We start from the raw sequence: 26,037 nt of genomic DNA on the forward strand, positions 1-26,037 counted from the left end.
TGCAGGAGGAAAATGTAGCTTTTTAAAACACGCAAAAGGCATTTATAATATCCTTAACTGTTATTGGCAATCTATCTCTAAGCCAGGGGTTCATTCTTCCATTATTGGAGTCTAAAATGTTGCTTTCGGTGCAATTATTTGAAAGTTATCAAGACATCTCGACTGCAATTTCCCATATTTGATCACTTGAAAAAAAAACCCGAAAAAAAAACCTGTCAAATCAGGCGAATCCTCTTCCCTCCTCCTCCAAATTGTCTGTCTTTGTAGTACCACTAGGCAACAGTGAGTGCATCACTGAAATCGTGGAAGTGCGCAGGAGCCGAACAGGGAAATCGAAGGGAAAGAATGATTTAAGCAGCCAAAAGAGCATCTGGTGGATCTCTGCCGCTGAACTATGAGAATCCAGTCGATATTTCTCTAAGAGAGGAGAAAAGGTGCCCGAAAAGAACCAGGCAAACAGCGTCGATGCGCGCAGCAGCAAATGACGACAGTGGGACAGTGATTTTCTTCCTCCAGCTCGTCATTTTTTACAGTCATATACTTGGGCGCAATTTATCTTCTATGTGTAGAGATCGCAAAGGAAGGACTGGAAACCGAATTATCTCCAACACAGCCGCAAGTGCGCAAAGAGCGTTTTCATCTTGGAAACCGTTTCCACAGACTAATTACGCAGAGATAATTGTCTTTTATAGACCACTTAAGGATTTTGAACTTTCCAATGAAAACTTACTTCGTGAGTACAGTTTTGAACAAGTCGATATAGCCCCCCAACCTTCACTGGCGATGAGTAATCCACGACGCTGCAACTGATAAACCTCTAAAACCTGGACTGCGACTGGCGCGCTTGGATACCTTATCCTGTGCGTCGCTTATTTTATTTTATTTTTTTTTCATATGGCTTCTATCTTTGGGGTTTGTAAGCTGGTCGTCCATTATTGATATTTCATGGCTGTAGAGTGTAGCAACAGTAGTGTGTGGCGAAAGAGGACGATGCAAGTCTAACTCGGGAGAAGACATCGCACTTTTATCGCCTTATTTCCCAAAAAGGAGACATTGCGCACGGGCACTAACGACTGCAGCAACTAAAAGCCAGACTTTAAAAAAAGAAAAAAAAAACATTGAATCATTTGTTATTTCTTTCGCTGCTGTCATCGTAGTATGTCTGCACTTCGAAAGAAATTTGGGGACGATTATCAGGTAGTGACCACCTCATCTAGCGGGTCTGGATTCAATCAACCTCCCCCAGAGAAAAAGAAGAAGAGGCAGCGGTTCGTGGACAAGAACGGGCGATGTAACGTCCAGCATGGGAACCTGGGTGGTGAAACCAGCAGATATCTCTCAGACTTATTCACAACACTAGTAGATTTGAAATGGCGCTGGAATCTATTTATTTTCATCCTCACCTACACAGTCGCTTGGCTCTTCATGGCCTCTATGTGGTGGCTCATCGCGTACATCAGAGGAGACCTCAACAAAGCCCACAATGATAAGTACACTCCATGTGTGGCCAATGTCTATAACTTTCCCTCAGCCTTTCTCTTCTTCATAGAGACCGAGGCCACGATAGGATATGGTTACAGATACATTACAGACAAATGCCCCGAGGGGATCATTCTCTTCCTTTTCCAGTCGATCCTCGGATCGATCGTCGATGCATTTTTGATCGGCTGCATGTTTATCAAGATGTCTCAGCCCAAGAAAAGGGCCGAGACTTTGATGTTCAGTGAACATGCGGCGATTTCTATGCGAGATGGAAAACTAACTCTCATGTTCAGGGTCGGGAACCTGCGTAACAGCCATATGGTCTCTGCACAGATCCGCTGCAAATTGCTAAAAGTGAGTGATGATGCTTTTGGGTTTGTCCCCAGTGTTTCTCATAGTTCACCTCATGAGTTGTTTAGAAAACTGATACAGAAAGGCCTACACACTGACATTTAAGCCTACTCCTAACTGTTCATAGAGCCGCGAGGCATCTGTTGGACAAATCCTCATTTGTATTTCCAAATTTCATAGACTGCAGTGGATGCACGTTACACCACATTTGTGACATAACTCCAGGAAGATCATTACCTACCCTAAATCAAAACACAAAAGGCATATGGTTTCCAGGAATTATAATACAATTACAAAAAGAACAATAACAGTAAAAAATAATTTGGCAACTTTTTCCAAGCGGCCTGCACCTTAGTAATAACATTGTGTGTCCATGAGTTCATTTCTCTACACAAGAATATTCTTATTTGTCACTTCCCATGCCTTTTACTGCTTTGCTTCATAAACACTTTCCATAATGTAAATGTACATCCACTACCATAACAACAGACAAGAGTATGCTGACAATACAGCAGAAACATTGCAAAAAAACCCTGCAGCTTCTATCACATTAAAGACGTATACGCCACACTGCAACAACATCCATGTTAGTAAATGATGACAGTTGCTTTTTTGCTTTGCTTTGTTTGTTCGTTTTTCCAGGTGAGTTTAATGCAGGTGAATCCACTTTGATCAAGTGGATCAAACTAAATCCAGTTTATTTAATTACACATGTAAAGAGTCAGTGACACCTCCAATCTATGCTAAAATGGATATTCTCAGAGCATGTGTCCTTCTTTTGCCTTAATTTAAGAAAATTGTAGTAATTTTCCTGATAGACTGGTTGGATCTGATTGCATATAAAATGTGAAAAGCTTACACAAAGGCTCTTGATAAGCTGTGGATAGCTGTCTTACCCCTTCCTTCTCTCTACTGAAGAGTTCTCTGTCACTTTCTGTATGCTTCTTTAGTCTCGCCAGACCCCCGAAGGCGAGTTTCTTCCGCTGGATCAGCTGGAGTTGGACGTGGGTTTCAGCACCGGAGCAGATCAGCTCTTTCTCGTCTCACCACTCACGATCTGCCATGTGATTGACACCAAAAGCCCCTTCTACGACCTCTCCCAGAGGTCCATGCAAACAGAGCAGTTTGAAATTGTGGTTATATTAGAAGGAATAGTGGAGACCACAGGTGAGTAAGAGCAAACATGCATTTTTGTTGGCTTGCTGTGGTGAAAATGACAGCTTGTAGCCTGTTTTACTTCAAGTCATAGCTGCAGTCTACATCTTCAGTATAGGAGCATGTTGGATTGTCTTTTTAATGGTGCTAAAGTACTTTGATGTGTTTCTGTAACAGAAATGGATAATATTGAGCTTCTTCATAGGTGTTAATGGTTGACATCCAAATGGACTTGGTATTGACCTCTTGATTGCAATTCATTGATTTTTATTTCTCTGGCAAACACACAGAGCTGCTAATAATGAAAGTGGTTGGCATTTATAAATCACTGATGATTAATTTTGTCTGCAGGCTTTAAATGAATTTTAACACCTTGTGTGCTTTGAGAAGTTAGGCAGAATTTTAAACCACACTTAAGTGCAGAACACTTGAAGCTCTAGCAGGTCACCGTTTTGGTTTTACACCTTTTCTTTTTGTCATCTGCAGTAAATTCCATTCCTCCGTCTTTGTGCCTGAACAGCTCTTACCTCTTGGCTGCTGTTCTCAGAGGGCATGATAATTTGCTTTCTAAGGTCCCTTTAGAATTAGGGGAATTCCATTTCCACAAGATGAGCAATGCCCCGAGTAAAATTCTCCACCGTGGTCATTTTAAATTCGACGATTTATTTGACACAGTTGCTATAGTAAGAGTGGGGCGAGCTCCCTCAGTGTTACAGAGTGAACACAGGAGCAGTTGTAATAGGCTGGTTCAGAGAAAACAGCATATGGAGATGTGACAGGGAAGCTTGCAGGCCAACACTGCAGACAGTAATTAGCATAGACATTCAATTCCTGATAGATAATCATGATAGCAATTTATTGCAGTTGTATCAAAGATTGAGCTCACTGTGACCCTCCAGCTCAGGGCATGCAGTATTTATGATTCGTCATTTCACTGGCATGTTGCATAGATGAAAGTGCGCTGCACATTATTGAGTTGTGTTAATATATTGCAGTTTGTATTACGTTTTAATATATTCCAGTACGCAGCATCTGTACAGACTTAATTCTGTGAAAGACAAATTGAGGATGTCTCATTATAAATTAAATAAATAATCACTAAACATCTGGTGTAAAATGATCTAAATCTTAATCTTTCATCTTGCTGTGATTGTACATCTTTTGTGACTGTCGCACATTTGGCTAGACAACTAAAACTCGCTGTTTTAAGCAAGTGCGGCAAATCTGCAGTGTAGCAATGCGATAAAAATCATCATTGTTATATTTGCAGATATTTATAGCGTTACGCTGTCGCTGAAGCATGTGTCATCGCATCATCCGTGTGTTTTTTGGGGGGGATTGTTGTGCTCACGTTTGTATTCCACAGAAGTGTCTGTATGGAGGAGCACTTGCGGTTACGTGAAGTTGGTGAGAAGGGTGATGTAGAAACAATCTATAGTTAAAAATTGATGTACAGTGAAAGTCTAAATCCTCAGACGCTTTCATTTCTGGCCAGTGTAACTCTGTTTCCATGGCAACCTCTCCTTAAGTATTCAGGATTGCAGCACTGCACCTAAACTTAGATATTTTTTATATTCTTATGGTATAGGAATCATATAATCATTTTGGTAATAAATTGGGTAAACATGTTTTTTAAACATGAATCTAATTTCCAGTTGTTGACACCACCTGGCATCAAGGAGACTCTCCTCTGAAATGTGAAAAGCACACAGAGGCGTTACTCTTCCATAAAGTGCTTTCCAGAACAGGTGATACAGCAGAGAAAGAATAAGATGAAATATTTATGAGGCTTGGTGTTTACTAGTGAAGAAGCTGCCCAACTCCCCACTATTTTCTTTTTTCTCTCTCTCTTGTTATGCGTGGAAAAACACTGTCTGGAACATGAGTTAAAATACTCTCCAGATTAAAGCCTCGCCATCACTGGGCTGTTGGGCTTCCCATTAGATAATAACAGACACAACACTGTACCCTTTTTGACACACTAACCTTTCGTTCCTCTAGATCACACGAAAATATTTTGTCAGTTCTTTTTCCGCACAAAAGAAGAAAAGAAGAGCGTGAAGGAACTCAGAATTGTTCTATTTTGCTGTAACCTCAGAAAACCCCTACATTGTGCAAAAAGGCACAAGCCTACCCTCTTCTCTTTTAAACAAGAGCCTAAGGTGTTTTTAATCACTGCCTCAATGTGATACAGCTTCCAGATGAGACGTGTAGGTTGTCTCGTGGCATCCTATCTTTTTTCTTTTCCGCAGTAATACCAGTTGTGCTCCAGAGGATAAATTGCAGTTAATGTACTGTGCATGCTGCCAGAAGAGCAGACTAGCTTTAGAAAAAAACAGCATAGGCTTGTAGTAACAAGTTTTAGATGAGTTAATGGCGCTAACAGGAATAATGTCAAACAATCAATAGAAGCAACACACACCAATTTACTTCCCAGCAAGAAATTTTAGCAGTGTGATGGGCTACAGAGCAGTACGCGTCAGGCTCTGTGTCTGTGTGTGCTTCATCCACCTATTACTTACTGGATCTCTGTAAAATAATACCCGGCTTAGTTATTTCAGCATTATTCGAGCACTGCAGGCCTGACAGGTGCTTGGATCAAAGAGGAGGAATTTATTGCAGCAGGAGTGGATAACAAGTAATGACTATAAACCAGCTAATATCTGATGTTTGCGACTCTGGTATAACTCCAATGCTTAATAAATACAAATGCATTTTGTCCTTTTAGAGTAATGATAACATTTTGTACATATGTGATTATACATTTGACATTAAATGCACAGTCTGTGATAGACTAAGACTGTAGGGCAGAAATATTTGCTCACTTTCAATAAGGTAGGGTCTGCAGGAAAAAGTGATTATTATATGCTTAAGCGTTTTCTGTGCATGCTGGACTCTGTTTAAACTGGATGTGAAGATGCATTTCGAACAGTCAGACTGAAGAGTAATTAGGTGTGAAAAGCGTGGCTCAGTCACCATAGACCTGTGTCATGTGTCGTTATGTGTCTCCAAGGTGTCTCGCTGACCAATCGTGCTCTGATTTTTTCTACATCACTTCCGCTAGAAGGTCAAATTTATTGTCTGTCGCCAGTGAAGCAAAAAATTTATTTAGCAAGGTTGAGCAAAAAAAACCCCTAAATGGCTCAAGATGTACGGGTTATTCCAGCTATTTAGGGTAGTGAGAAAAAGGACTACCATATCCTGCACTAATACATCCCGTGTATTGTTTTGTTTTGCCTTTTTTGAGGCTGTCTCAGAACACAATAGTATTTGCACAATTCATTTCAATTCAATTTTATTTATATAGCACCAAATCACAACAACAGTTTCCTCAAGGTGTGTTATATTTAAAGATAAAGACCCTGCAATAATACAGAGAAAGCAGAGAACACCCTTCAGAGGACGTAGGGTCTAATGAGTCCCAGATCAATCCTGGCAAGTGGTCTAGTGGCCGTTTACACTCGCTGTCCATTTGTGATTATTCAGAGTTTGTCTCATAGAAACTGTTAATACAGCAAGACTGCAACAAAGCCATCCTGCCTACAGTCTCAATTTATTTATCTGATAATACATATAAATATACATAAAGCTTTAGATTGTCGTTTTTTTGTATTTTTTCATAACCGAAGATATTAGTGGTCACGTTATTTTTTCTCTTTATTTACTACTAGAATTAGTTAGCAGTATACTATTTATAATGGAATCAACAAAAAAAGATTTTTCACAAAAAAATTTGAATATGCAAAATTAAAGTCCTTTTCAGTGAGTCTCAGATGAAGGCAGAGTAAGCAGATGAGTGACGAGACTTTGGATGAGGTGCTCTGGACAACCTCAAAGAGTTGGCGACAGGGACGAGGGGTGTCAGGACAGCTCGAAAGGGAGATTGACAGATCGCAAAGAATTAAAAGAACAGGGGCGGATTGATTTGGACAATGTGGGCAGATAAATCATTGGAAAAAAGTAGTAAGTCCACAATTTGGATGACAGTGTGTGAAAACAGAAGCGATGATGAAAACAGGGCAGCAAGAATAGCCCATATAACCACAATTGATTTTCCCCACTTGGTGACACACCTGCTGAGAAAAATAATAATAATAAAAAAAAAAAAAAAAAAAAATATATATATATATATATATATATATATATATATATATATATTAGGGGTGCAACAATACTCGTATCGGTATTGAACCGTTTGATACAGTGCTTTCGGTTCGGTACGCATATGTATCGAACAATACAAAATTTTAAATTTATTTTATCAACTTTCCTTCTGACGATGCTGTCTGTGTTGAGAGCTCAGTGGATCTGCCTTCGACTACTCCGCCTAGGCTGCACTGATCTGCACAGATCTGCGCAGATCCACTGAGCGCAGCGCAAGCTGAAGCTAAGCTAGTTGCAACATGGCAGCTGCCTCAACGCTAGCCGAAATTGAACCTCTCACACCCTCATTCAGATCTGGCGTTTGGAACTATTTTGGTTTTCATGTGAAGTATGACCCTGATGGTAAGCGTGTCATGGACATTAGAAAGTAAAACAGTATGTTGGACGTGCCACGCCAGTGCGTTAGCGCAGTTAGCTTGTTAACGTGTTGACGCCGTCCAGCCCAATGCACGGGGCGATCCGCGGTTACTCGTTAAACGGAGATTTGCGGCGTTATGGCGTTAATGTCATTTTAACAAGATTAACGCTGACAGCACTAGTGGGAACACAATACATATGACTGCACATTTACACCGACATCATCCTAGTGCAAAGACAAGTGGAAGCAGACAAAAACAACAAGCATGCATGCTACAAACTTTACCCGAGTCATTTAGACAGCCATTAGCACATGATTCTCCTTATGGGGACCTGATATGTTTAATATGCTGCTGAGAATATAGCCCAGAAGAAGCGTATAGTATAGCTTTTATTTTGGAAAGAGCCATTTGTCTGTAATAAACTCTTTTTTCCAAAGATGAGTGATTTCTCGATCAGATAGATTTTTTTTTTTTAATATTTTGTTGTTTCAGCAACATTACATTTAAAAACTGTACTTTTGAGTTAAAATATATATTTATAATTGTGTACGTGTACGTGTACAGCTGCATGCTGTCCTTCAACCTCTGGCTGTCTAGATCATGTCCAGAAAATGATGTGAGCTTTATAGACACCTGACAAACTCTCTGGGGAAAACCTGGTCTTATTAGGAGAGATCCATCCCACTTTGGATGGTGCTGCTCCCATTTCTAGAAGAATGGCTGAATACGTAAAACTTCCCCAAAACCCGACATTCCAGAATTTGGACTGTAAAGCAGACTTGCAATCTTACGCTCCTCTCTGCAGCTTCCCTTCTATTGTTATCCCTCCAAAACCTCATCCTCACAGAGACTGTGACTGCTCCCAGATCAGCTACAATAGATCAACACAAAAAATTACATTAAAAATGACTTTTGAAACAGCACCAAAGAGCAAAACAATGAAATATGGTTTTATAATCATTAGATTTCTCTCTTCTAAATGCTTATGAGTAAATGATTTTATAATTGTTCAGTTGTGATTTATGTTGCTTTACAGAAACCTGGCAATGGCAGGAATAATACATTAGTTTAAATGAATCAAACCCCTCACATTATACTAACTGTTAAGTGTCTTGAAGCATAAGCCCAGGAGGAGGAGTGGCAGCAATCTTTCATGTTAGCTTACAAAGACCTAAAAGGAGTTATAATTCATTTGAATGTTTTACTCTTATATATCCAATCAAAAACAAACAAACACATAAAAAATGTTTTCTTTGTCATTTATCATCTACCTATGCCTGACTCAGGCCTTTTGTATGACCTATCTAACTGAATTTGAAATCATTCTCAATAACACCCCACCATAGAGCACTTTGCTCTCAGATTTCAGGCTTGTGGTTTTCAGACATTCTCAAAGTAGAATAGGAGGTAAGGCCTTCAGCTACAAAGTTCCTCTCATTTTCTGTGAAGAACTGGCTCAGTATGAATTTGGGAAATGGACAGCCTCTCTACTTTTAAGATTAGACTTAAAACTTTCCCTTTTATAGTTAGGGCTGGATCAGGTCACCCTAAATCATGGCTTAATTACACTGCAATAGGCTCTGTTGGGGACTTCCCATGATGCCCTGAACCTTCCTTCTTCTGTCACCATTTTTCACTCATGTGTTTCTACACCACCTTTGGACTTTTGCGTTTAATGTTGTCTTCTCTCTGCCGGCATTAATGTTTGACTCTGTATCTCTGTGCTCTCATTTTTGTTTCTTGAAGTAGATGGCTGCCCATCCCTGAGCCTGGTTCTATTAGAGGGTTTTTTTTTATGTTAAAATGGAGTTCTTCCTTCCCACAGTTGCCAAGTGCTTGATCATACAGGCTCATCCCTTAGAGTTTAGCTCTAGTTGGGCAGGGACTTACCTTATGATATTAAACACCTTGACATGACTGTTATTGTGAAGCGGCAATATATGCATAAAACTCAATTAAAAGGAATTGCATAAGGAGGAAATGAAATGACAGAAAATATTCTACTTATGAACTTACCTCAAATATGAAATTAGTTAAAAATAAATAAACAAAGATACTCTGATTGTTTTCTATAAATGCATTTTAACATCAGCAAATTGTTAACTTGCAAGGCATGCTCCTGGTCTGCAGTACGGGCTGTATAGTTTGATGAACGTGCAACCACTCATTGGGATTAATTGAATGTGAGGAAAGATCGTGGTTTTGCTTTCATACAGACTAATTTTAAAGTGGCTTGAACAACAAGATATGCAGGATGCAAACTCTAGTGTCAAAGCCCTTCACTTTGAATCCTTCCACTCAACCATCCACTTAAATTACCTCCAAGATGAGGTGCAGAACTGAACCAGCCCTTTCTTGAAAAATCTGTTTATGTGTTTTAAAACGAGTGTCACATATAATCACAGGTCAGAAAGAACATATTTTTCAAGAAAATAATTCACGTTAGTTTTACATAAATGTAGTTTCTACAGGCTGGGACTGGGATGACTGTAGCTCAGGAGGTAGAGCAGGTCAACTACAACTCAGAAGGTTGGTGTTCAATCCCAGACTGCTCCAGTCTGCATGCTGAAGTATCCTTGGGCAAGATACTGAACTGAAGTTGCTCTCCAGTGCTTTCATTGAAGTGTGTGTGAATGCTAGATAGGAAAGTAGAGCAAGTGGAAACGTGCTATAAAAGAACCAGCTCATTTACTATTTGTGCTAAACAAGTATAGGCATCAGAATATAATACAGGCACCAGACAGAATATGAATGTACAGAGCTGCTTTTAAAAAAATCTGATAGCTAACCCTGTTATTTTTCTTTTTGACATGATTTCCAGTATGACTCCCGTTATCTTTTACCATATAATACCTTGCATCACCCATATTGACTGAAATCATACTCTTCATGGGCAACAGTTTATCTCATACCAGGCAGCCAGCATACACAATAGCAGGGCCCCAAACCCAGCCCACCTAAATACAATGCAGTCACACTTTTTTCCTGGTATGACATGCCGCACGTCTGCTGTTGTGCAGCACAGCAAATGACAAGTATTGTTCTAAATATATATAAAAAAGTTGATCTTGAATGTCAGAAAAATAGAAACAAATTGTGATATAATGACATATTAATAGCGCTGCAGGTCATTTTCACTGTTCTGCTGCAGCGCGGATGGTGACCTGAGTTTGACTTGCCAGATGAATCACAACTACTACATGCAGTCTTAAAATACATCAGAAGTTTAGATAAGTGTCCCATTAACACCAGTAATGCTGCTCAGCACTACGAAGGCTTAAATACCGAGCCAGAGGCAATCTGTTCGTTAGTGGAGGTGAATCTTGAGAGCTCAAAATAAACTGTAGCTGCCAGTAACAGACGTTTAGGTTGCTGTAGCCATGAAACTCATTAGTGTGTTGCGAATAAATGTATTTCATGATTTCCACAGCGCTCCTGTGCGAATGCTGTGTTTTTTTCTTTCCCACGGAGCTAATGTGCATCTATGTAATTTAAGACCATGCACTTTTCAGATTAGAGACGTAATAAATAACGATAAACAAGCTAATGATTTATTTCGTGGGGCCTCATTTTCATTACAGAAGTGAAAGTCAGCACATTAGTCTGTCCCTGAAATTTTGTATTATGTTTTCAGTCTAACATGGCGGCAAAACAGTGTTGAAATCTTCGCAAACCTCCGAAAAGTGTTTCTAAATTCACTCATCGGCTATGAAAAGCAGTGATTCATGAGCATAAAGTGTATCATCAGCATAAACTCTTTATCTTTTCAGAGAGATGTGACTTTCATGCAAATTTGTGGAGTGTGATCATTATACTTGTTGCGAAATTCATAGAGTGCTGCATATAAGTCATATTTAGAAATGTTTTTAAGCACAGTTGCCAAGGTTCTTCAGGATTTATACTTCATGATGAACTCGGTGCTCTTAGATGTCATTTAGTTGGTTGGATTACTTTTTTTCTTCTTCTCAGTTTTCACTCAGATTTTGCTTCATTCTTCTGGTGACGCATCACTTTTGTACCGCGGGCACAAACGCATTCAGCTTACTGCACTAACTAATGATCTCAGTGTTTCGAAATGATTTTCCTCTGTGTCGTACATGAAACACTGAATCACGCTTCATCTCTTGATTTGGTTCTGAGGCCGATAATGAAGGAAATTATGGGTAAAACATCAAAAGCACTCTCTTTTCATCGATTAAGTTGTGCATTGATTTGGATTGTTTGCAAAGGTTTCTTTCGGCCCCCTCTTTTTCATACTGCTACAAAGATTTGTCATGAATTACTGTTATGGAATAAAAAATAGAATAACCCAGCTATCTGCTCATTTTTTGTTAAATGAGTGTAGGTGGCAGGGGTGGTTGCTTATAGACTGGAGCAGCTACTAATGTTTATTCATGTGCTTTTGTATGCATAAATACTGTATAAATACTGACTGGAGAGATCAGCCCTGAATGATGAATCTTCTACCTTCAGTTTGTTGGAACAGCAGTGTGTCTGTTATAAATGAAGTTTGTGTTTGGGCATGCGTTAAAGTTTTAAAACACGATGCAGAAAATATTAGCATTTGGATTCGTCTACATAAACAGATGCTCGAGATTTATCATCAGATTGTGGAATCAGTAATAAAAAAGGAATTAAAAAGGCTTGGCACTCATTTTATGTAAATAAACAACAATGAATACTGATTTGTGTGGAGGAAAAACTATTAAGTTATATAATATCATCAATTAAGTTGTTGTGCAACAAATACACATACTTGGAAAATGAAATTAAGAGTAATAATCACTTTGATGTAGACTCTGTCTAGTGGTAAAGCCAGCCAGCATAATTAATTGGGAACATTCATTGCCACTGATTAACAGAGCAGCCAATGTCATGGCTTGATCTGTGCTTTATCATCAGCAGCAGCAGTAATTGAAATGAACACTGAGACCTTTCTTTTACGCCAGAGGCCTCACAGTTTCATTCATATGAGCAAGAGGCCATTGCCCCGGAGGTCTGGGGTCACCTGACGTCAGTTACAGACGCAAACCCCGTTTATGAGCCAGCTGTGAAAGATCAGAGGAGCTGACCATAATTCATTTTGAGTCATTGAAGCGAGAGCATGTCCTCTCATCTCAGTGTCATGCTCCCTGTCTCGGGCCTGCGGGTCAAAGGGTTAAAGTGGGTTCGGTGGAGAAGTTGAGAGTCGCAGCTCAGGTGAGAGCAAGGCTTTCCAATTAAATCTAACGTGCTCGGGGTGAGAGCTCCTGAGAGAGGTGTCTGTCCCCGCAGAGATCCACCTGTGCAGCTGAGGAGATAAACCACGTGTTGGATGCCTTTCAGCTTTAACTTTAAATATTTTCAATGAGACTTTCCTATATAAACTTTACCTACAGTATAGCTTCACTTTGCATTAATATTTAATGAATTCAGTTGTGTTTTCATTTATGTACTGTATTTCAAAAGCCACTTTACTGTAAACTGCTTTATTGTACCTGAGTAAAGAATCAGGTTTTGCATGTATTTCTCACTTGAAATGAATAACTTCAAAGATCTGTAGCTGTGACACATCCAGAAAGAAAAAAGAAATGACACAGAATCACAAAGTTCTATATAAATTTAATGCAATGCGTCACACTAGTCCCACAGTAAGAACTAACTTTATGAAGCAAACCGTTTCATTTTATGAGAATGTCAGAGAGGTGTTGGTTCAGCTAAAGTCTGAGTCTAGATTATGCTGTAGTTGCACTGGATTGGGTAATTGGGTTTTATTTGCAATATATTTCACTCCATTACAACAACAAGAAAAACTGAAGCTTCATATTCATCATAGAAACAAGTCAGAGCGTCTCGTAGCCTAAGCTTTATAGGCATCAGACAGATTTATTTCAAAGCTGATTTGCTTATGTTATATTTAAAATGTGTTCAACGTATTTTGTCCAACACCTGTAGCAACTGCTGCTCTGCACAAATGCGTTTCCTTCATGTCGTATTGCGACATTAGCATTGCAAATTTTAGGTAAACAAGGATATTCTAGGAAGACGTGTAAGATTAACATCTTATGGCTATTGCACATACAATAATTGCTCTGGGGCTGAACCCCTCATAATGGACATTGCAACGAACTAGCTATGACATACCGGATTCATTATCCCTTTCAGATGCTGCCATCCCAAGGGGTGAGCACGGTAATTGTGTCTTTAGGGATTTGTCAAGTCTCTGTTGGATGGCAATAAATCACTGGTAGAAGAGGTGTGGTGGCAGACCTGGAATGAACCTGCGCGATAAAATAGCAGTACCTCAATATTTGCCTCTACTCCGAGTGCGAGAAATAACTGACTTGGTTTGAGTAGATGTTGTCTCTCAGAAGATGCGTGTGCCACTTTGTTGTGAGGACACTTCTTTTTTTTATTTTTATTAATAACACAAACTGGAGACCTCAACATTGACATGACTCCAGCCATAATAGAGGACAGACACTCAGGGCAAGTGTTACGTTGTTATGCTTGTTTAAGAGGTTATCACCCCAAAGAAGGTTGTGATGCACTCGCAGCATTGATTTGCGGAGCTGTGACCGTCCCTGAAGTGCAGGTGAATCAATCCCGAGGCCTAAACACAGAGCCCCATGAACATGTTGTTCTGAAGGCTTGTCTTCTTGCAAGGCCCTCCTCTGGGATGTCTCTTTCTATTTTTGCCGCTCAGACATGGTTTAGTTTACTGGAATAATGCGCTCTCAAGCTCAAGTGACAAACTTGAAAAAAACAATAGAGATTCTTTACTCCTTTTAATACCATCCAAGCGAGATCTCTTAAGGCTTGAAAATCCCTCTTTTGTCTGCCCCCCTCTTAGCTGTAACTCCTTTTCATGACTTAAGAAGATTTAATAGTGGCGATCAATATGAGATTATAGCTTCTTTCACTCATTCAGTCTGTTTTAAGGAAAGAAATTGGCTTTCTGATCGTTTCTGAACTCAATATACTTTATAATGAGAAGCAAATCTTTCATATTCTCAGCTGGTGTGGACACCTACTCAGTGTGATTTCTCCTGTATGAACAATAAAGGTTTTTTGGCCTAAAGGAAATCCATTGATTGGCATTTTGCTCAACTGCGTCCCTTTACGACGGTATCAGCTTTGCCTTCATTTGGTAATATGCGCTCTTCTGGCTGTGTTAATGGCCCTCAGCCATATGTTCCTGTAGCCTGCCCGACACCCCACCTTGCGTGGAGATGCTTGGCAGCCCCGCTCCTATTCCTTTTCCTTCCTTCCCTTTCCAACAGCCTCCACACTCAAGCAATTGCCACAGCATCCAGTCTCTCCCCTCCCCCATAGCAGTGCACTTCCCCTGCCTTTTCCCTCCATCAGCTTCCTTCTTGTTCTCATTGCTGAGCCCCGCGCTGTGGGGCTGGAATAGAATCTGAGAGCTGCAAGCAACTTGAAGCCATCTTCACAAAGGGATTACGCACTAAAACAGTATTTAATGAAGGGAGGGGACTTATTTGCATCCTTGAAAAGTCCAACTGTGAAAAACAGGTCACTGAATGCTTCTGGATTTCTCTACAGTTTACCAGTTGATTGTGGTCACCATAGAAACAGCTGATCAGGACTTGTGGCCGCAATAGCACTATCACTATCAAATAAGAAATTTTATTGTGTTGCAGGAAAAATTTAATACTAGAGTCAAATTTTACAAAAAAAATAGCTGTGACAAACTAAAAACATGTTATTCAGACCTGTGAGCTGCACTTCTCTTTCTTCAGCAAGCAGATATGGCATCCATCGTCATCATCCTCTGATATTCTTCAGTTTTTCATGACCTAATACAGACAGGGGAATGCTCCTCCCTGATTTAATTGAAGAACAGAGCAGTTATTATGAATTAATTGTTATACCTCGCAATCGCGCGTTGCAGACAAAGACGTGATGCGGATAGCCTCGGCTGCAGCAAATGTTTGACAGGAGCGGCGCACAGATAAAAGGCTGAATCTTGAATAATGTTGTGTGACCGTGTGTGTGCAATGTCCAGATTCTCATGCTTGTTTTTGCTAGCGTTTTTCTCATACATAACACTTGAGCTGTTTCCACAGCCGTGATAGACTGTCAGGGGACTTTGCTGACAGCACTGCGCTGGTGTTTGTGTGTGTGTGTGTGTGTGTGTGTGTGTGGAACCATTTGAGTGACTGAGCGAAAGGGAGAGCCAGACAGAGAGTGAGCGAGGAATAAGGAGGTTATTTGTGATTTTGTCACTAAATATGAGGTTGCGAAGAACTCTTTGACACCCACCTTCCCTTTTTTTTTCTTCTTCTGACTAGCACTCAGATGAGAAGTCATTTGAATAAACCTTCATTTTCACATAGCCGTCAATTTTGAGTGTCGTTTGCCGGGTGGCTGTGGGTTGTTTAATCATACAATAGCTCTGATTTATTTATTTGAAAATCTAGATCGAGACTCTGCCTAGATAATTTGACAGAGCTGAAATTAATAGGCCTCTGCTCTCACGTCTGCCCCTTGACTCTACTCTGTCCTCAGTGTGTCAAGTGCAGATTTGCAGCGGTGATTTTTACGGAGCCGAGTACCAATCGGATATGATCCTGCAGCTTTTCCAGCCTGGATAAGCTTCTTTTAGACCGTCGTGTCTGTGAATACCACTTGTCTTGTTTTTTTTCAGCTACTATCAAGAAACACTGGCAGGCTGCCTCTGAGTTTACAGTGCTTTTCTGTTCCAGTCACCAAAGAACCCATTTTATCTTTGCTGTCAATCCGCTTCACTTTGTTAGCCCAGAGAAGAAGCTAGCTCTGTCTTATCACAAAAGTGCATTTATTTAGAGTCTCAAGCTGAGGTGGCTTTCTGGGCGCCTAAATCTCAAAGCTTATTCTTGACGCGATTTCCTGTTCTTCTTTTTTTCATTCCATTGTGGAGTCAGTCGGTGAAATATTTTAAATATGGTGCAGATAGGGCACAGGCAGCCTCTACATCTCACTGCTCTCTACTAATTTCCTCAGGGTTTAGCAAAATACCTGTGAGTTGATTTTTAAACATGGTTGTTGCTGAGATGACAAAAGAAGATCTGCATGCTCGTTCTGTTTTCCATGTTCTCTCCTCTCTGAAATCTACTTTTAATGAGCTGCATTTTTATATCTGTGCAACATTCCTGAGTTCAGCAGAGGATTATTCAAATGTTATTCATGCTGTTACATGAATATTACATATCATGTGAGTCCTGTTCTGAAGGGGGGGCGGTTCTGATGGAGTTTCATACTTTCAATTTAGGCCCCAAAATACCATATATCACACAGACTGTGCAATGTAGGGATACTTTTATGAATAGAGAGATCCTTAAAATGTTTTTTAAAAAGTTCACAGGTAATAATACTGGTTTAAATGTTGCAATGATTTGGGAATGTATAATCTTTCTTAAAAAGCTGTGCAATAAAAGTCAGCACTAAGTAATATCTGTGACTTTCACTTTTTTTTCAACAACCAATATACTGGCATGTTGAGGTAAAACGGGAAATGATTCTTATCTGAAAGACTGTCAATCAAAACTGAAGAGAGATGCAGTTTTTACCCCTGTTTCAGCGATACATAATAAAGTAAGAATTAAAGCATGTAACAGATGGACTCATTATGTTACCAACAATGACATCAGTTCACAGCTGTGGAGATGGAAAATCTAAATCATCTTTAGCTCTGTTTACTATGTTCAGCAGTCAGACGTTAACTTTGTCTGCGTTTTGATGCTCGGTGTTCAATGTGGGACTTCTGCTTCTACTGTTGTATTTGTCTTTAGTCGAACGGCTACTTTTACTAAAGGACTTTGCACTTCTTGTACCACTCGCTTAGGTTAATTGAGGGACTGAAAGCAGATAATAATTTGATCCGAGTCTACCCTCTTCCCCCATATGTTGCCTGCCAGCATAAGTGCCTTTGAGGTGGTTCAGTAATTTGCAACAGCATTATCGACACACACACACACACACACACACCAAAAAAATCAGACAAAAGGAGAGATACATTTTTTTAAGATGTTGTAAGTCGATAACAGAGAGGTCTTCCTCTGTGAAACTTGTGTATTGTTGATAAAACAGCCAAAAGACCCTGATTTGTCTTCCAGAGAATCTGTAAGAGGGGTGTTCAGAATCTCTTATTGCGGAGCACTTTATAGAGAAGAGCCACTCCACAGAGGATTTGAAATATACTGGTATTGCCTTATACAGAGTCACAGAAGGGAACAGATAACGATTTACTGAAATTAGAAGTGTAATGGATCCACACAGTTACAAATTTCTCTCCTAATGGGCTGAATGAGGAATTGCCTCTTTACTGATTCCAGTGATGTTTTTTCCCCCACTTAGTTTCTTCTGGCTTCTCTTTTCTTTAACAGAGTTGGTGAAACCTGACGGTTTTCTGTTTACATGAACTGAAGAATGAATGAAACTGACCACAGGTTGATTTATTATTATGATTATTAGTGTAATTAATAAATCTGTCAGTCATTGTGTCTCCTCAAAGGACAGTTAAAAAATTCTACATATTCAAATTACTTTTTTTTATCATAAAAATCATAAAAAGAAAGAAAAATCTAAATACTGGAAAAGCTGGAAAGCGCTGTTTTAGTGATTTTTGGATTAAAAATTTCAAACATTATGTTGATTTTCAGTTTTTTCTGTCATGACTCATAGAGGTAGGTTAAATTATTGTTACAGCACATCGTTTTTATGCCTCGATGCTAACGACATTTCACAAAACAACTTTTGGGCTGTAAATGCGAAACTGAAATAATTACACATAAATGTTTGATCGGATGAAATAGTGAAGTGAATAAGTGAATTTTATCAACTTCATTGTGGCGCGATGATCTTTTCTCACCATTATTAAATGCTATAACTCAGAAACAGAAGGGGAGATTGTGACAATTTATTTTTACATTTTCACAGATGCTGAAATAGTGGCTTTAATATTTCATATCCACCTATAAATTTCTCTCACAATGTACATATTTTAATAAGAAAAGATAATATTTTAATCAGGACAGCCATGGATGTTAACTGCAACTTGTTCTTTTTGAAGTGATGGGGTGAATAAAAAGAATTTGAATTTCCCAGAAGTGGTTAAAAATCCATGTAGCGTAGTTCCAGTGGTACCAACTCAGTATAACTGGGAAGCCTATACTATATCAAGCATACAGTATAAAAACTGACTACAAAATTATTTTAGCTTTCACTTTTTTGACATAGAGGTGTTGGTAACATCAATAAACCTAAGTTTCAGTGACAACACTGTACACCACATATCAGAGGTGTTTTTTCTCCCCCTCTCTGCTGTGACGTCCTGCTGTTGTTCCCAGCAGCACAGAGCACAACAGATATGTTTATTTTTGTGCGTTTGCTTGTTGTGTTCTTCTTCTTTTTTTTTTTTTTACCCCTGCTTCGCGTGCATTTATGACCCGTTCGTGTGATACAGAACGTGCGTGCCGCAAAGATCATCCGAGGGAAACAGTGCAATATTCCGCCCGAGTGATGGATGAAAGGGGATGAGAAAATTGCTCTGCGCTTTATTAAAAATGACATTTGTATTATGAGTTTTGGGCTTCGCTGATGAGATGTCACCAGAATATATGTTTTCCCCACTTCACCAAAAGGCAGACACTTTTGAGCTGTGTGGTTTTGTGTTGTAAAAGGTCACATTTCAGTGACAATAAAACTATTTTGGTCTGGCTCGGGAGCCATATTGAGGATCTGAGCCCGTCCTCAGTGGAAAATCCATTCTGAGCAGTTGGGTTGTGCATTTTTTTTTTCAGCTGTTGAGAGACTTTTGTGTTGTGTCACTGTTACTTTTGACCAAACTAAGCAGAGAAAAAGCTTTATGGCTGTCACATGCACACATTTCTACAGTTTTGTTTCCATAGAAACGCTGAGTTCTGGGCAGGCGTGTGTTTAAGAGTTACATAAGGCTTTACCAGTAATACATTGTACAATCCGATATGGGCATTCTCATTTGAGTAGATTTCTATTTTTAGCAATGATACATAGTAACTGTAAAAAAAATATCTAAATGAGGTTTTATGGTTTCTTGCTGCTGCTATTTTAGGCTGTGTAACTGCACTCTGTTACTCGATCTAGGGCTGCCTCTCTAACTGATACGAAACTTCGATATACACAGCATAATGTTTAAATTTCCATACAAATTTGCAGTGTCTTGGCCTTACTGAAAGTCGAGGTGCACAGTTCATTATCACTGCTGTGTCTGTTATGGTGTGGCCATATGAATGTGGGCGTTGCAGAACAGCAGGTCTTTAGCAACACAATTGTACATATCTGATGCAACAGTGTCTACAATTATGCAATGGCTCAAGTATCTGTTCTTGAATAATGTATGGAATTGAAATCTATATTAATGATCTTGATTAAGCCTGGTGCTATTGTTAGTTCTTGAAGGATGATACAGCGGATTAGATCATTGACATCAGAGAGGTTTCTGCCGTAGTGGGCTGAGTGGGTTGAGAGGAAGGGGAACAGGTTGAGCAGGGATTCGGCCCCAGGCCTGCAGGGTTCATGGGTTTCCAGAGACAGAGGTCTTACAGTAACTCCTACACTATCTGCAGGGCCGATAGTGTTATTAATAGATGTAAGATGAAGCTATTTGGATTTTGTTTTTACTGTAGCAACCCCTTTCACTCCTTTGATTTAAAAAATAATAACTAAAGAGTGTTGTAGTCTTTTAGATATAGTATCAATGTCCAATTAGCACTGAGCGACATGTTTGATTAAGAAGGTGCAGCTCATTTGTGGTGGTGATTAAGTAGCTGTCAAAAGCTATAATCTGAAAGCATTTTCCACCAGAATTTTCTCACAATCGGTGTTTGCACGCCTGTTGATGGCGACTGTGTTTTGGCTGGCGGAAATTTAACAGGTTCACTATGCAATAAGATTTCCATTCAGGCTTAACTCTATCGCTCTGGCCCTACAGTTCTCATTAGCTTTGCCCACTTTATTCACTGCAGCACATTTGTATATGCCCAAAAGGCTCGGGGACTTTGAGGCAATAGTGCAGAAGTAATACACTGAATACCCTAAACGCACTTGATGTTCACATCTGTGATTGTGTACAGAGCTGTTATCAGTGAATTATTTTATGACCTTGGGAATCAGGCGGAATCGCAGATGCTGCTAGTTTCGATGATGACATCCTCGCAATCAGCAGCAGTGTCTCACTGTGAATAAGCGCTTCTCTTAGTTTGGACCCAAATGTCGCTGCTAGAACAATATTAGTTTGGTAATTAAAATGTGTGATAATTATGAACCGCAGTTGCTGATTTCCTGATGGATTTCAACAAGTTTTAACATGAATGTCCCAGCCATTCAGCTGTGTGATATAACCAATTTAGTATTTTGTTCAAGATGTAAACCTAATTATAGTTTTTCTGCACTCACTTTCAGCTAGAAATTAAAATTGTTTATTCAGCGGAATGTTAACTATGCTGGGATAGAAAAGGCTTTCCTGTAAGCAGGGGAGTGTGACATAATGCACACATGGCTTTGATAGCTACTGCTGAATAATGACGATGAGTAATCACTTACAAGCATCCAATAACTTTGGATGAAAACAAATGTTTAATGCTGTTTAATTCAAACCTTGGGATTTTTCTAATTGCATTAATTTGTTTCTGAGGATGCGAGGGGAGTTTTAAAGCAGGATTTTAATTCCCCAGTGAGGGAACATTTATTCCAAATGTATAATAGTCTGCTATCATGTGCCAAATTTGCAAGGCATGGTTACAAGTACACACACAAGGCAGACACATGCTAATAAGGCTATTGTGGTTTAATTTGTAATCTCCAAAGGACAGAATTGAGCACTTTTACCCAAATTGTCACGCTGGTTTTGGCTTAACAATGTCATGAAAAAGGATAATGAACATTTTTTTGTCTGTATGTGTGTGTGTGTGTGTGTGTGTATGTGTGTTTTGCATAACATCTGATTCCCCTTTAATGTCTTAAAAAGAAATATTACTTCTATCTGTTGTAGTTGCTAAGGCGTGGACAGATAGAATTAGAGAATAAGAGTGGATTTGAGGTCTTTTTTTCCTGTATTTTTGTACTGGACTGCCATAAGTGAAGACTATGCTAAACCAAAGAGTAAATGTAATATTAATATGCACTGTACTCTTTGAATACATGACAGGTGCAGTGGAAGTTCCTTACTAATCATCATTTTTAATTAAAATTGGACTTTTGCAATTATTATTTTTTCATTCTTATAAAACACGTGCGGCCAATTACTCAACTATACTTTTAATTAATGTTCATGTTAGCCTGGAAATTGCTCATAAACATCACATTTAGGAAGGGAAAATCAATTAAGCTTTTTATTTAGGCAGCTGGCTCTGTAATACAGTAAATGCTTAATCATTGAGGCAGTTTTGTTTGCAATATTGTTTGCTTTGTCATCTAAAAATAGCTCTGGTGAATAACATATTGGCTCTTATGGAAGAGTGCCAAGCACATAATTAAATCAGGGCTCTGCTGTATAATAGTGGAGTCTTGAAATATTTCATATTTAAATTTTTGGGGTTAACTGTACTGTTATAAGTCAGTGACACATAATTTGTGAAACTTAAAGGGTCTTCTGTCTTTTCGTCACAGGAATGACCTGCCAAGCGAGGACATCGTACACCGAGGACGAGGTTCTGTGGGGACATCGCTTTTTCCCGGTCATATCTTTGGAAGAAGGTTTCTTTAAAGTGGACTACTCTCAGTTTCATGCTACATTCGAGGTGCCCACCCCTCCTTACAGCGTGAAGGAACAGGAGGAGGCCCTGCTTCTCTCCTCGCCCCTCATGGCTCCATCCCTTTGCAACAGCGGGGAGAAGAACAGCTCTCTGGACTGCTTGGAGACCCTGGAGGACAATGACAGCACCACCAAGCTGCCTACCAAGCTCCAGAAGATCACAGGGCGGGACGGCCTGCCTAAGAAGCTACTAAGAATGAGCTCCACCACCTCAGAGATGACTTACAGCTTTGGCGACCTGCCCATGAAGTTGCAGCGAATCAGCTCTGTTCCTGGCGTTTCTGACGACAAGCAGGGTGGGAAGGCCTCCAAGATCAGCACAGAGCCCATCAGTAAGTCAGTGGCGGACCTACCTCCAAAGTTGCAGCGACTGGCTGGAGGAGGGGCGGGCAGGATGGACGGACACCTGCCGCCTAAACTTAGAAAGATGAATTCAGATCGCTTTACATAAAGCAGGCAACATATTTTAAATTATGCCATCCACTTTTATTTCCCTAACTGAAGTCCTTGTACTATTCCTAATTTATTAATGGACAATATTCTTATATTAAACGAAATGTAGAATATGTGCACAAAAACCTTATATAAAGTGTGGGGATGGAATTGAGCACATTTGTCTCTGGATGTAAGTGTACATGCTCTGATGAAAGACCTCTGATTTTTTTTGGGTTGTTTTTTTAAGGATGATGTACAATTAGCACAATCTGGCATGTAAGAAACAGCGCATGTAGAACAGAATCTAAATAATTTCTGGCATGACATTTATTGATATATTATTTTACAAAAAGAATTTCATTAATGAATTTGCAGACGGTGGAACAATTGCACAAAGCCATATGATTTACAACATGGAAAACCTACATTACATGGTTCTAATTTGTGGTGACGACAGGCACATACATTTGTTTTGAGTTGATTGCTTTTGTTGTTTAATGTAAAATCGTGGCAATGTTATGTTAACTGCATGCTTCTCTTATTGACTTAGCTATACAAAGGTAATAGACAAAGATGTTTAGCCTTAACTATATTACCTTGTTTCCATTTTCATGTTTGTTCACAGCCGTATTTTTGGCATTTCATATATAGACTATTTTACCATGTGCGATTTTATGAATTTATTAGATGATCAAATACAAAATATGTTGCTAAATGATGCATTTTACATTTACGTAGGAGTGCATTATCAGCCTCATATGACCTATCGGAACTGGGCACAATGAGTTTCACTTATTAAAGTAACACTTAAGTTGAAAGATTGAATATTTGTTCCTGATAAGCACAAAACAATCATTATATTATACCCTGTGATATTAAAACCTATTTATGGGCATTCTGTTTTAAATTGACTGCTTAGGGCAGTAGTCTAGTACTGTGCAATCACATTTTTCATTATATAACAGAATACAATCTATAGTAGGCCTGTGTGGTCATACAAGACACTCCTTTAGAATTTCAACTTAGGTGTTACTATTTAGATTTACCGGGCCTATAAGAAAATCATAACCTTTGTTTTAGGGGCCCATAATATTCCTCCTCTGTGATGAAAGCAATAATATTATAATGACTATAATCTTTATATAGCCACAGGGTCTACCACAGCCCCATATTCATTCTGTTGACTGAATCCATGCCATGAAATCTGGTTTTCTCTAAATGCATCAAAGACATTGTATGATACCCAATCTCTTCAGGAATAAAGATCTAAAGTAACTGTTGAGCATCTTGCTCCTTTGACTTGATATAATGCATACTTTACTGAGTTGGTGAAAAAATGTCACCGTGTTAAGGGCGGTCAAAACAATGGAAGACCAACACCATTGTTTCGTTACTGTTAATAGCTGACCTGTGTGGCTGCATCTACTGCCATGTGAATTACCCAAAGCTGTGTACACTCACTGGCCACTTCCAATCGCATGGCAGCAAAATGCACCCAAATGTTCTTCGAAATGATCAAAACAACGTGCTGAAATTTTAACTTTGCATCAGAATGCAGTGACTTCGAACTTTGACTAAACTTTGACAAGACTTTGAATGTGGCATGATGTTTGTACTTGGATTTTCCCACTCAGCTATCTCTAGGGTTATGGTCCCATAAAAGAGAAAATACTGAGTGGCAGTTTTCCAGGTGAAAATACCATGTTGATGCGAGAGGTCAAAGGAGAATGGCCAGACTGGTTAAAGCTCAAAGGAAAGCAACAGCAACTCAAATAACCACTCACTAAAACCAAAGTATGCAGAAGAGCATTTTCTGAATGCACAGTCCAACGAACCTTGAAGCAGATGGGCTACAGCAGCAGAAGACCACACCGAGTCTCACTCCTGTCAGCTAAGAACAGAAAACTGAGGTTATAATTCACAACAAAATTGGACAATAGAAAACTGATGTGATGATTGTCTGCGAAGGTTCTCAGTCATCCAGGTCATGGTAATCTAAGGAAAGAAAAGCGACTGGACTTCTTTAAGATTCAGTAGCAACACTCAGATGGTAGGGACATAATTTGATGTAAACAACATAAACGCATGGATCTATCCTTCGTTTCAGCATTGGTTCAGATGTGATGATGTGGGAATATGTTCTTGCACACTTTAAGCTTCTTAGCACTGACTGTGCATCATTTTAAACAGACAACTTTAGCATTGCTAACCTGTCCATCCTTTTATGATCATAGTTTACCCATCTTCTGATGGCTGCTCTCAGCTGGATAACATGCCATGTCACAAAGTTTAAGTCAATTCACTGTAATCCAATAGAGGTCTTTTGAGATATGGGGGAGCAGGAGATTCACATCAATGGATGTGCTGTAACTGTGTGATGCTACCCTGCCATTATAGAACAAAATCTATGAGGAATGCTAAATCCATGCCAAAAAGAATTAAAGCATTTCTGAGCACGGAAAAGTGTACCTAATAAAGTGTCTGGGGAGTGTTCAGTTTGGCTATGCAACCTTTTCTTTTTAAATTTTGGAATGCTTTGACATTTGGGAAAATACGTTACTTTCCGAGTGTAAGATGAGACTATTGATATGACCCCCATTCTTTTTCCACTCCAAGATGAAAAAAGGTCCACTTGCCACAGCATGACAAGAAACATTTTTGACACATAACTTCTTGTATAAGCTCTCTATATTTCCATTTGTAATTTAACGTGAAGTGTAAAAACGTTCAAATACTGGTGTAAAATGTAGTATCATGCTTAGGGTTGCGATATCAAAATGCATGCAAATCTTTCCTGAAAAGCAAGGATGCCTCTGTATTCCAGGTAAATTCTACAGCAATTTCATTAACCAGTTGTTTTCTTTGTAAATGTCTCAGAGGGACATGTATTGTGTGTTTTTAATCAGCAGATTCAGAGAACGCTGTTAAAAATTACATACTTAAATGATCACTTCAGATTTCTGTGCAGGATTGATAATGACAATCGCCATAGGAGTTAACTGAGAACTGAGAGGACCTTTTTACAGTGAGTGGCACATTTTTCAGCCCTTTAAAAATCAGATACAATACTAACAGGAGATCAAGCATTGTGGTATTTTTGTACATTTGACTTTTGTTTGCCGAGGACACATTCGGGGCTGCAAAGTGATGCAATGTATTTCTAAATCGGGCCAAAAATTGAGTCAGATAAAGGATTCCACATCGACAGAGCCAGTGACACTGTGAGAAGTCTTTTCTTCAGCATCTTTCATTGTTTTGGTCATACTCTGTGTAATCATTGCTGCCGTTAGAATTTCACAGTACAGCCTTCGCTACCGT

At 39.3% G+C, this 26,037-nt stretch overlaps 1 protein-coding gene across 1 annotated transcript; it reads left to right on the forward strand.

Annotated features, from left to right (window-relative positions):
- Window positions 1–316: 316 nt before the first annotated feature.
- kcnj3a (potassium inwardly rectifying channel subfamily J member 3a) lies at window positions 317–23,960 on the forward strand. The gene is made up of 3 exons (XM_080902676.1): window positions 317–1,836; window positions 2,784–3,000; window positions 22,140–23,960. Exons 1-3 carry the CDS (start codon window positions 1,159–1,161, stop codon window positions 22,733–22,735), a joined length of 1,491 nt encoding a protein of 496 aa, XP_080758802.1. The 5' UTR covers window positions 317–1,158; the 3' UTR covers window positions 22,736–23,960.
- The last annotated feature ends 2,077 nt before the right edge of the window (window positions 23,961–26,037 follow it).

Source organism: Rhamphochromis sp. 'chilingali', assembly GCF_963969265.1.
Source record: "Rhamphochromis sp. 'chilingali' genome assembly, chromosome: 14".
Lineage (NCBI taxonomy): Eukaryota > Metazoa > Chordata > Actinopteri > Cichliformes > Cichlidae > Rhamphochromis > Rhamphochromis sp. 'chilingali'.